Source organism: Neoarius graeffei, chromosome 9 (assembly GCF_027579695.1).
Source record: "Neoarius graeffei isolate fNeoGra1 chromosome 9, fNeoGra1.pri, whole genome shotgun sequence".
NCBI lineage: Eukaryota > Metazoa > Chordata > Actinopteri > Siluriformes > Ariidae > Neoarius > Neoarius graeffei.
Window position 1 is genome coordinate 87,008,047 of NC_083577.1, and position 12,603 is coordinate 87,020,649.

General features: G+C 41.6%; 1 protein-coding gene across 1 annotated transcript in view; it reads right to left on the reverse strand.

The window, feature by feature from the left end:
• Nucleotides 1-12,603, reverse strand: part of thsd7ba (thrombospondin, type I, domain containing 7Ba) — a 480,459-nt gene that overhangs the window by 53,835 nt on the left and 414,021 nt on the right. The window contains exons 22-23 of the mRNA XM_060930603.1: nt 8,039-8,184; nt 902-1,097 (exon numbers count right to left, since the gene is read on the reverse strand). Of these exons, the coding sequence (XP_060786586.1) occupies nt 902-1,097; nt 8,039-8,184 (342 nt within the window). The remainder of the gene's footprint in view (nt 1-901; nt 1,098-8,038; nt 8,185-12,603) is intronic.

A 12,603-nucleotide genomic window follows, 5' to 3' on the forward strand; every position in this document is an offset into this window, starting at 1 on the left:
GAGTTTAGCTGTAGAGTCAGTATACCTGGGCAGATAGTCAGGGTTTAGCTGTAGAGTCCGTATACCTGGGCAGGTCATCAGGGTTTAGCTGTAGAGTCAGTATACCTGGGCAGGTCATCAGGGTTTAGCTGTAGAGTCAGTATACCTGGGCAAATAGGGTTTAGCTGTAGAGTCAGGATACCTGGGCAGGTCATCAGGGTTTAGCTGTAGAGTCAGTATACCTGGGCAGGTCATCAGGGTTTAGCTGTAGAGTCAGTATACCTGGGCAGGTCATCTGGGTTTAGCTGTAGAGTCAGTATACCTGGGTAGGTCGTCAGGGTTTAGCTGTAGAGTCAGTATACCTGGGCAAATAGTCAGGGTTCAGCTGTAGAGTCAGTATACCTTGGCAAATAGTCAGGGTTTAGCTGTAGAGTCAGTATACCTGGGCAAATAGTCAGGGTTTAGCTGTAGAGTCAGTATACCTGGGCAAATATTCAGGATTTAGCTGTAGAGTCAGTATACCTGGGCAGGTCATCAGGGTTTAGCTGTAGAGTCAGTATACCTGGGTAGGTCGTCAGGGTTTAGCTGTAGAGTCAGTATACCTGGGTAGGTCATCAGGGTTTAGCTGTAGAGTCAGTATACCTGGGCAAATAGTCAGGGTTTAGCTGTAGAGTCAGTATACCTGGGCAAATAGTCAGGGTTTAGCTGTAGAGTCAGTATACCTGGGTAGGTCGTCAGGGTTTAGCTGTAGAGTCAGTATACCTTGGCAAATATTCAGGGTTTAGCTGTAGAGTCAGTATACCTGGGCAGGTCATCAGGGTTTAGTTGTAGAGTCAGTATACCTGGGCAGGTCATCAGGGTTTAGTTGTAGAGTCAGTATACCTGGGCAGGTCATCAGGGTTTAGTTGTAGAGTCAGTATACCTGGGCAGGGAACGAAGCATGACTGCTGCAGTTCCTCTTTGTTCTGTGTCCTGAAGTGTTCGTTGCATTTCTCGTCTTCCACCAGGACAGCTGGGGCATGGATATCATGTCTCGGGCCAGCCGATTCGGGCCAATGACCCCAGTGTACAACACACGATATGTTCCTGTGTCTCACACCGTCCCCGCACTCAGCATCCTGAGGACAACAATAAGGCATGCTGTTATTAATAATAATAAAACCATTTTATGTTACTTTTACATTTAGCCATGATTTGATTTTGTATGTTGACATGTCTTCTAGAAACAGGAAGTGAGAATGATGTGTTGAAGTGAACAGCCAGTCGTGTTTGAGATCCACCACACCTCCATTCTGGTCCTTCTGAAAACTGACTAAAACCTCTGCCCTCTTCCAGTGAAATAATCTTCAACCATTTATTCTCCACCAAGTCGTGATTGAAAAAGCTAATAGTGTGTGGGAAGCCACATGGCCGAAAACACATTGATGAATGAGGTTTACAAGGCACCCCCCAGGATTGGGATATTTATTTTCTAGAGAGCATTTAATCAGACAAACACAAGACTAGTTCAGGATGAGTCATAACATGATTTTATTTATCTCCCAGGAAGTGAAGAGAATACCTCCAAGACTATTTTTTTTTCAAGATATACTCATGTACTGGTATCCAATCATGATTTCACGGATGATTTAAGGCCTTGTTTTCACTTTGATGAAAAAATTGAATTTGCACTGTGGATCAATTCTACACTTGCTTGTTGTTTCATCATGACTGTCACAGATTTGTTTTCGCACAAATTATTTCCAAAGCACACGTCGATCACACAGCTCTATATTCCCAGATATATAGTGTAATATAGCCCTTTATTCTTCTTACTGATGTTGCTTTGGTTTTATTACTTTAACACATTTGTACTTAGGAAGTTTCTACATGTACATTTTTATTCAAGCACTCACACTATAAGAGTGAGTTCATATCAGAAAGCCTGCTCCTGTAATGTGATTGTGTGTGTTTAAAGCATATAAAATACAATGATAATAATAACGTCTCTCTAGCCGCTTTATCCTTCTACAGGGTCGCAGGCAAGCTGGAGCCTATCCCAGCTGACTACGGGCGAAAGGCGGGGTACACCCTGGACAAGTCACCAGGTCATCACAGGGCTGACACATAGACACAGACAACCATTCACACTCACATTCACACCTACGCTCAATTTAGAGTCGCCAGTTAACCTAACCTGCATGTCTTTGGACTGTGGGGGAAACCGGAGCACCCGGAGGAAACCCACGCGGACACGGGGAGAACATGCAAACTCCGCACAGAAAGGCCCTCGCCGGCCACGGGGCTCAAACCCGGACCTTCTTGCTGTGAGGTGACAGCGCTAACCACTACACCACCGTGCCGCCCCATAATAACATGTTTACAGTGATATTTTTTTATGAACCCCAAATTAAAGAAATGGCACATACTTAACCACAGAAACACCTAGATGACACACCTGTAATTTATGCAGAATGTATTTCGGTATATATTAGTCATGGATTAACATGTGTCAGGAGGGACAGAGGTGTTCGTCCGTGCATATTTTAATTTGCAAGTCAAATTTAACATCTAAATTATTCATCAGGTTTGGATTCCTCAGGTTAATACTAATGGCTAAATGTTTTAAAGGTTATAGACATAGACCTGAAGGTGTTGCTTTAAATCACTTAAAAACAATCTGTGCATTTTTAATGCACAGTAAATAGCCAAAAAATAGTCCAGGAAAATCTCTAGCCCTTAATCCTTATGAAAAATTCAAATATATATGAATATACATGAATCTGTAAATTAAAAACCGCCCCCATAAGCTCCTGTTGCCCCTAAAAGTTAGTTTCTTAAATGTTTATCTTTTGATTTGCATCGTCCGTTTCTTATTACATTATTAAACAGCTAAACTTGTTTAAAATTTATTCTGTCAACTGTATTATGATTCATTATAAACATTAAGTTATAATAATAATAATAATAATAATAATAATAATAATAATAATAATAGGGAGAAGAGGAACTTTATTAATCACATGTACACTTGTGAAATTCCTCCTCTGCATTTAACCCATCTGAAGCAGTGAACATATACATGCACACACACATGAGCAATGAGCACACACACACAGAGAGCAGTGGGGAGGTATGCTACAGCGTCTGGGGATCAGTTGGGGGTTAGATGCCTCGCTCAAGGGCAGTTCAGCCCAAGGTCACCCCATGTTAACCTAACCACATGTCTTTGGACTGTGGGGGAAGCCGGAGCACCCAGAGGAAACCCACACGGACACGGGGAGAACATGCAAACTCCACGCAGAAAAGCCTCCGTCGGCCGCTGGGCTTGAACCCAGAACCTTCTTACTGTGAGGCGACAGTGCTAACCACTGCACGGCCGTGCTAGTGCTAATCATTTGCATATCAGATGTAATTTGTTTACAGCCAGCTGAAACTGAACATCTACAACTACATAGCCCCGCCTCTGATTTTTTTTTTAAATCAGAGATATATCAAGAAAGTATTTATTTTAAACAACAACAGCAGCAAAAAAAACCATGAAAAAATCAGCTTTTATATTAAATAAATAAAAATGAAACAATGCTATGTTTTATATCCAAATTTCCCTCAATTTTGGATTCATCTGGCCCTTAATGGTAAAATTTAACAGAGTTATAAACATAACCCTGAATGTGTTATTTTAAGCCACGTTTTAAAAATCGGTGCATTTTAATGTCCAACAAACAATTAAAAATATTTAAAGAACAACTCTAGTCCTCATCTCATCTCATTATCTCTAGCCGCTTTATCCTGTTCTACAGGGTCGCAGGCGAGCTGGAGCCTATCCCAGCTGACTACGGGTGAAAGGCGGGGTACACCCTGGACAAGTCGCCAGGTCATCACAGGGCTGACACATAGACACAGACAACCATTCACACTCACATTCACACCTACGCTCAATTTAGAGTCACCAGTTAACCTAACCTGCATGTCTTTGGACTGTGGGGGAAACCGGAGCACCCGGAGGAAACCCACGCGGACACGGGGAGAACATGCAAACTCCGCACAGAAAGGCCCTCGCCGGCCACGGGGCTCGAACCCGGACCTTCCTGCTGTGAGGCGACAGCTCTAACCACTACACCACTGTGCCGCCAACTCTAGTCCTATTTTCATTTTAAAATATATTAAAAAAATAAAGAACTTTGTATAATTGAAGCATGCTAATCAAAGTCAGAGTTCCTCTCATGCCAGAATCTGGTCTTCCCAGGCAGGCAGTCTCCTGTCCCAGTACTAACCAGCTCTTTAAGGCGTATGGGTGCGGCGCTGATCTCCGTTCCAATAGCCCTCGGCCTCTCGCCTATACAGCTATGGTTACAGTGTGGGGGGGGGGGGGGGGGGGGGTGTCCTCTGGTACCCACAAGAGTTTGACTTCCCCACTCACATCTGTATCGCAGCATGCCTTGCCAGATGGTAGTAGGTACCATTTTTATGATGGTCTTTGGTATGACCCGACTGCGAGTAGAACTCGCGATCTCCCGGTCGAGAGGTGGACACACTAAGAAAGCATGTTAATAATATTATTTATTTTTATGCCCCCCTCCCCCCAAAAAAAGAGGTACATGATTACCAACTTAATCCTCATCAAAAATCCCAAGAAAAATGAATATGTATGACTATGCAAATCAGAGGGGGAAAAAGCCTTCATGTATTCCCGCTGCATCTAAAACTTAGTCAGCTATTAGAGATGGACTTCAATATTAGAGTCAAATGCGTTACCGTGGCAACCACAAGTTTACTTGTCACTCAGTCTGTCCTAATAATTTGCATATTGGTTGTGTGACTTTAGATGTAAATTAGGAACAAACCCCAAATCAGAAAAAGTTGGGACAGTGTGTTGAAACTGAAATTAAAACTGATATAAATGATTTATAAATAATCTTTGACCTGTATTTCACTCAAAATGACACAACAGCACATTATGTGATGTTTAACTTCATGAATTTTATTGTATTTTTCAAAATTAACACATTCAATTTTAATTTTTGGAACAGATTTTAAAAAATAAGCACTTTATAATGTTTCCATTCCTTCTCACAACACTGAGATGATGCTTAAGGACTGAAGACACCAAGAAGAAGAAGAAGAAGCAGAAGCTTTTATTTGTCACGTTTAGCTTTTGGACTTGTTCCTGGTAACAGTCTGGATGGTCCTTTTCATCTTCAGAGTGCACGGCGTCCATTTCTTCCAAAAAAAGACCTGGAATACTGATTTATTTGACCACAATAGGTGTTTCCACTGTGTGATGGTCCATCCCAGATGCCACCGAGCCCAAAGAAGTCAACGGCGCTTCTGGACAAAGTTAAAATAAGGCTTCCTTTTTACACAGTAAAGTTTTAACTGGTGTTTGTGGATGTAATTCTGTATTGTACTAGGGCGTAATTTTGGGTAGGGACGCTAGGGACGTGTCCCTACCAATATTCAGCCGCTACTGTGTAATCACGATCAATAAAACCGATGTCCTAACCTGAGCAATGATTATATGGCATACAAAGGGTTAAATGTATGACACTGATAATAATCCCCCCTCTAACGTAGATATCATTCTCTGATTAGCTACCTGTTTCTCGCTAACTTACATGGTTGACTATCCCAGCTGTCACTCCATCTGCTGTAAAAGCAGCACACTTCCCACAGCAGCTGTGACTACCCGCCCATCAACCCCCTGTATCTCACACGTACGCACCTGACCTACCCCACGCACCCCCCACTCTCCGTCAGCCTACAAATTGAGCTGGAGTTTGATGTCCGTGCATGCTTGCCCTACGACTCGCATGCTGACTTGAGTATCATGGATGACGGCCCCCCTCCCAAGAAACGAGACATTCGTTCATTCTTCTTCAAAGTCAAGAATGTAAGTGCAGGGTTTCCGTCGAGCTTTAAAAACTCAACAAAATCCTTTTGATGTATGGAAACCCTTCATAAAAGTATTGCTGCGGCTCCTAAGGCAGGTTTAGCAACGTGACAGGACGCATCAGAGCTAGGCTACTGCATAGCTGCAGAGAAAAGGAATGCTGGAGCAATGTAACTTGGTGTTAGATAATATGATGAATGAATGTTAAATTTATAGAACTAATAGTTTTACAGAATGTAAGTAGTCAGATGTAGGCTACTGCATGGCCATGCAGATGTGCGACTTGCATTTCAGAATCAACAGCGTGACAGCTGCTGAGTCTGCTCCGTTCACCGTTTTACAGAGACCTCTTTCTACTACTACTAGGCTAGGCTAGATACAACAAATCCATGGTCCTTTACTGCCACCTACAGACGAATATTGGTAACTGCCTTGGATCACTTTTGTGTCCCCACCAATGTCAAAATCAAAGTTACTCCCTTGGTATTGTAGCTTGACAAAGGTTTGCCAGAGTAATCCTGACCTCATGTGGTTCTATCAGCTGTAGATGAATGACGGTTCTTGATGCAGTGAGGGATCGGAAATCACAAGGGTTCAGATTAGGCTTGAGCCCTTTGCCCTTTACACACTGAAATTCCTCCACACTGTAAACCCGAATAAGTTGAGTTTACTTAAAAAAATTGAGGAAAGTGGTTGCCTTAAAAAAAATAAGTAATTATTAATGATTGAATTGAGTACCTTAAACTTACCAGAAGATTGTAAGTTTAAGGTACTCAATTCAATCATTAATAATTACTTATTTTTTTTAAGGCAACCACTTTCCTCAATTTTTTTAAGTAAACTCAACTTATTCGGGTTTACAGTGCAGATTCCTTTAATGATATTATGCACCATAGAGGGTGAAATATCCAAATCCCTTCCTATATTTCTTTGAGGAATATTGTTTTTAAACATTTCAATAATTTTCTCATGCATTTGTTGACAAACTGGAGATCCTCGGCCCATTTTCACTCCTCAAAGACTCGGCCTTTCCTGGATACTGATTTCATACTGTTCATTCTGTCTGCAATGAAATACAAGTCAAATCAAATTTAGAAATCATAGCTTTTTTTTTTTAATTTGCATTTTCCGGTGGCACGGTGGTGTAGTGGTTAGCGCTGTCGCCTCACAGCAAGAAGGTCCGGGTTCGAGCCCCGGGGCCGGCGAGGGCCTTTCTGTGCGGAGTTTGCATGTTCTCCCCGTGTCCGCATGGGTTTCCTCCGGGTGCTCCGGTTTCCCCCACAGTCCAAAGACATGCAGGTTAGGTTAACTGGTGACTCTAAATTGAGCGTAGGTGTGAATGTGAGTGTGAATGGTTGTCTGTGTCTATGTGTCAGCCCTGTGATGACCTGGCGACTTGTCCAGGGTGAACCCCGCCTTTCGCCCGTAGTCAGCTGGGATAGGCTCCAGCTTGCCTGCGACCCTGTAGAAGGATAAAGCGGCTAGAGATGATGAGATGAGATTTGCATTTTCCATACCGTCCCAACTTTTTCTAATTTGTAGTTGTAGATAAAAACAAAATGAAGTTATTCATTGAATTTTTTTTTCTTTTAGTCTTAAAGATGAGATATTAAAGCAGAAAACTTGAAAGTGTGTGCTATGCTTCTCTTGTCTACTAAAGTTTAAAAAGAAGTGCTTCAGCAATGACTCTAAGGACGAGGATGAAAAACCCCAGACGTTTAATTAAAATCGGGAAGAAAGAAAGGCGGCGGGTTGGAGATGGAAATCGGACTGCACTCGGGGTAAAGGAGAACATTTCATTTTTGGCTGAACTGCCCCTTAAACTGTGGATGTTATCTGAAGTTCACTCACGTCTCAGTGTCACCAAAGGTCCATTATTCACCCAGGCGTGGGCTCACACCTTTACAGAATTCAATTAAAGTCCTCCAATATGGCGCCTACGGCTGGGTGGAGGATAAAATTACCCCTGGCTCGCCTTGTGTCGGGGGCAGAAAGGGTCAAGCACCGAGACAGATAGAAAAAAGAAACAGTGTGGAGGTGGATTTTTATCGACATGTTACTGCAAATGAAGATGCACTCCTAATTAACCTGCTGCTTAAGAAGAAAAACGAGCAACGTATTTCCGAGGGTGTGTAAAAACACTCTGAAATGCTGAATTAACCCCCAGCAGAGATGAGAGACGTTTACCTCCACGTAGCAGGATGACCAGTCCCCCAGCAGCCAGCTGTAGCAAGGCCTGATGGGACACGGTTTAGTCTGCGAGAGTTGGGACGGACAGGGACGACCTTCCTCGTGAGCTTCCTGGAGGACACGTCGAGATCTGCTCATCACACCTGTGTGGGAAATCCACGTGTTATTGACACGACAAAATATTAATAGACGAGGTCATGTATGAGCAGATCAGAAATGCTTTAATTACTTTAATCGAGAAGCCTTTTAAATTTTGTGTGACTTTTTTTCTTAAATTCTGATCAGTGATGAGGTAATGTGATGTGATGAAGTTACTGTAAGTAGTTGATTAGTAATTACTTGGTAGTAGTTACCATGTAGTTGATCCCCCCCATAAAAGCACACCCCAAGTGTTTTATTCCTCTTATACCACAGAAAATTGCAAACGAGTACAGTTTTTATCTATTAATAATCCTTTTTATTTTTTCTATTTTTTATTTTATTTACTTTGTTCATTATTTTAGAAAAAAACTATCTATTAATAATTCTTTACATTTTTTAAAATCATTTTTTACTTTATTTTTATTTGTATTTATTTTTTACCTATTAGCAATGATACAGTACTTTTATCCATTTGTAGTTACATTTAACGTTCATGAAATCAGTTGGTTCCTGTTCTCACTTACAATATAGGAGCTATAAACAGCCATTCCTTCATCACCCTCTCTTTCTTCTCTCTTTTAAATAAAAAACCCTCTGCAGCTTGTCATTTTCCTGAGAAACCGCAAAGAAGTGTAAACTCCTCTGTCCTGAAGACGTCCAGCTTCACCTCTGACTGTTACAAAGTGCTGACACTGGAGACTCCTTCCAGAAACGTTGCATAAACACACCGTTCCTTTAAAAAAACTTCACCATGTTAACGATTACACACATTTTTAAATCTGCATATGTATAATGTTCCCAGTGTGAGAATTCCGCAGTGCTGAGATATAAAACCCCAAATCAGAAAAAAAATGTTATGATGGTGTGTTGAAATTAAAACTGAAAACAATGATTTGTAAATAATTTTTGACCTGTATTGCACTCAAAACAATACAACAGCACATTGTTTGATGTTTTCTGAATGACTATTTATGAATTCTATTTTATTTTTTTCCCAAAATAAATGATTATTTCAATTCTGATTCTTGCAACACATAATTACAGGTCAGGTCAAAACTAGGTGACTGTCCTTTACCCACACACCACTCTTGATGTTGAGGAATGTTCTGGATTTTAGCGTGAGGGAAAACAACTACGCCTCTCAGCCCTGGCCCTCTCTGAACAAAATCTATGGGTAAGCTCCCACTCGCCAACCAACACAGCAGCTTGAGAAGCAGTCTCAAGTTTGCGCTCTACAATGAAGAGCATGTTTTTTATTGTTCCAATAGAACTAAGTTATTCAAATCGTTTAATGTTTGAACTTTTTCAGATGTACACCAACGACTGAACTGTAGGGTCTCTCTTTTTTTTTTACAAGTTTGTACAGTAAAGCATTTACCACTTTATAATGTTTCCATTCCTTCTCACAACAGAATGCTGCAGCTCGCCTGGTCTACAACCTCCCTCGTTCTTCCCATGTCACCCCTCTGCTTGCTGACCTGCACTTGCTACCTATCGCAGCTAGTATCAAATTTAAGACACTGGTACTACCTTACCAGGCTCTCAAGGGGGTCAGGGCCAGCATACCTCCAGAGTCTAATCTGCCCCAGCATGCTAGCCAGATCCCTACACTCCACTACTATTGGTCACCTGGCCCCTCCTCCTCTCAGTTCCTGTCCAGCCCACTCAAGACTGCTGTCTGTCCTGGTTCCCCATTGGTGGAATGACCTTCCCATTGAGGTCAGAACTGCAGACTCCCTGACCACCTTCAAGTGCAGACTGAAGACTCACTTCTTCAAGCTGCACCTCTCCCCTTCTTCCCTTCTGACTGAGTAACTGTGTTTCAGTCTAGACCAACCCAGGTGGTGGACTGTCTAGCCTAGGGTTAGCTGTTTGAGTTCTTTATTTAGTTGTACTTTATACAGTTGGTTTGTTTCCTTGGCTGTTTGAGTATTGGTATTTCAACAGAATATTACTCCAGGTATTGGTGTCACTTGTTCAGCTGGCACAAGAACTTTCTTGTCCAGAAGTTCAGCATTTCGTGTACCTGACTTTTGCGCTCATTGTACGTCACTCTGAATAACAGCATCTGCTAAATGCCATGCAATGTAACACTTAAAAGGTGTTTAGGGACTGAAGACACCAAGTGATGAAGTGTTTCAGGTGTTATTTCATCCCATTCTTCCTGCAAACAGGTCTTAAGGTGTGCAGCAGTATGGGGTCACATTTTCCATCCATCCATCAATCCATCCATCCATCTGTAACCGCTTATCCTGTGCAGGGTCGTGAGCAAGCTGGAGCCTATCCCAGCTGACTATGGGCGAGAGGCGAGGCACACCCTGAAAAAGATGCCATCTTGAAGGCAGCATACGTTGCTCCAAAATCTCAGTGGACTTTTCTGCATTAATGTACTTTTTCCTGATTTGGGGTTGTAGTTCTGGTGTGTGGTGGATGTTAGAATGGATCAGTGTTGAGTGAATTAAAACAATTATGGTGTTTAATGGAAAATCAGAGGAATGAAAGGTTGGAGATTTTAATTTCCTCTAATGTCCTTCCTTCCATTTTGGGAATAAATGTGTTCACTGGGATGAATCCTGTCAGCAATAAAACCCAGTGATAAATGTTTGGAGCTTCCAGATCTGAACAATTCCTGGAATTTTTGTAAGATAGACAATTTAATTCTTGGTTTCATAGTTCGCCAGTAAGGATTTATGAAGGTCGCAAGTAATACCATGTCTTAACAGTATTTGTTGGTCGTATTGGTCGCGAGCTGCATGAATACTGTCACAGTGAATTATGTGACCAATAAATACTGTTAAGATCTGACTGTGAGAATGAAGTGAAAATGGCAAATAACATGAGAACATAATCCTGTGGGGCGGCACGGTGGTGTAGTGGTTAGCGCTGTCGCCTCACAGCAAGAAGGTCCTGGGTTCGAGCCCCGGGGCCGGCGAGGGCCTTTCTGTGTGGAGTTTGCATGTTCTCCCCGTGTCCGCGTGGGTTTCCTCCGGGTGCTCCGGTTTCCCCCACAGTCCAAAGACATGCAGGTTAGGTTAACTGGTGACTCTAAATTGACCGTAGGTGTGAATGTGAGTGTGAATGGTTGTCTGTGTCTATGTGTCAGCCCTGTGATGACCTGGCGACTTCTCCAGGGTGTACCCCGCCTTTCGCCCGTAGTCAGCTGGGATAGGCTCCAGCTTGCCTGCGACCCTGTAGAACAGGATAAAGATAATGATAATGAGATGAGATGAGACATAATCCTGTTTCAACAACTGTCCTAAACAGAAAAGAAGGATTGTACAGTCTTTGTGTTGGTATAATAGATAGATAGATAGATAGATAGAAAGGAAGAACTATACAAAAGAGAAAGATACACTGTATAAGAGAAAAACAAATAATCTCTGTAAAAATAATTATAATAGTAAAAGAGCCACTCAAAAAAAAAGATCAGAGACTGAACTGAAAAAGGAAAAAAAACCCAACAATAACAGTGAAGCGGTGCACTATAAAGATATGTAAGGAATGGGGGTAAAAATGAGAAAATAAGAGGAGGTAATGAAAGGAAAAATACGTATTAGCATCCATGTTGCATCCGTATTAAAATCTGTAACCACTCCGTATTTTGTATTCTTTTTTATTTATTATATTTCCATAGTCCATGACCTATCCGTATTATAAAACCGTACTACTACTTGGGGAAAAAAACTTCCATGACTATTCCTAAGTCACCTGTGTTTATTTGCCTGAGTGTCAGGACCAAGCAATATTATATTCAGGATTATAGTTGTGGTGTTTCTGCTCCAGACTGGACCTAAACTCAGTCAGAGTCAGAGTTGGAGTTATAGTTATCGGTGTTGTGGAACCGAGGTCTTCGTGTGTTCCTCTAGCAGGACCTTCTAGGGAACTGAAATCCATTAATTACCCAATGAACCTCTAAAGAACCCTTTTTTCCTCCTAAGAATGCAGCAAATATGAAACAGTTAAATGTTTGACAGGTTCCGAGGATTAAAAAGAATTTAATGAGCAATAATTTGGGGTTTATATGGCACATTTAGCGTTCATACACACACTTTTCGAGGTCTTTTACTGTCAGAAACAGTAGTAGGAACTGATGATACATATTTTTTCTGCATCTTAAACAGATATAATGGCTTCATTCGGCTTCATTACTCATTGCGTTATTAATCACATCACAGGTTTGCAATGTGAGTGAAGAGCAAAAAAAAAAATAAAAAAATCAAACTTTATCCCTGTGTGCTACGTCAGATTCTGAGTTTCACATCCTAAACCGTGATAATGGCCTCATTTGGCAACGACGGTGAGCCTCATTACACCTCAATACATGTGTTGTTGTCATGAAATTTAAAATCACCTAATTTTTCTCTTTAAATGATACATTTTCTCAGTTTAAACATTTGATATGTCATCTATGTTCTATTCTG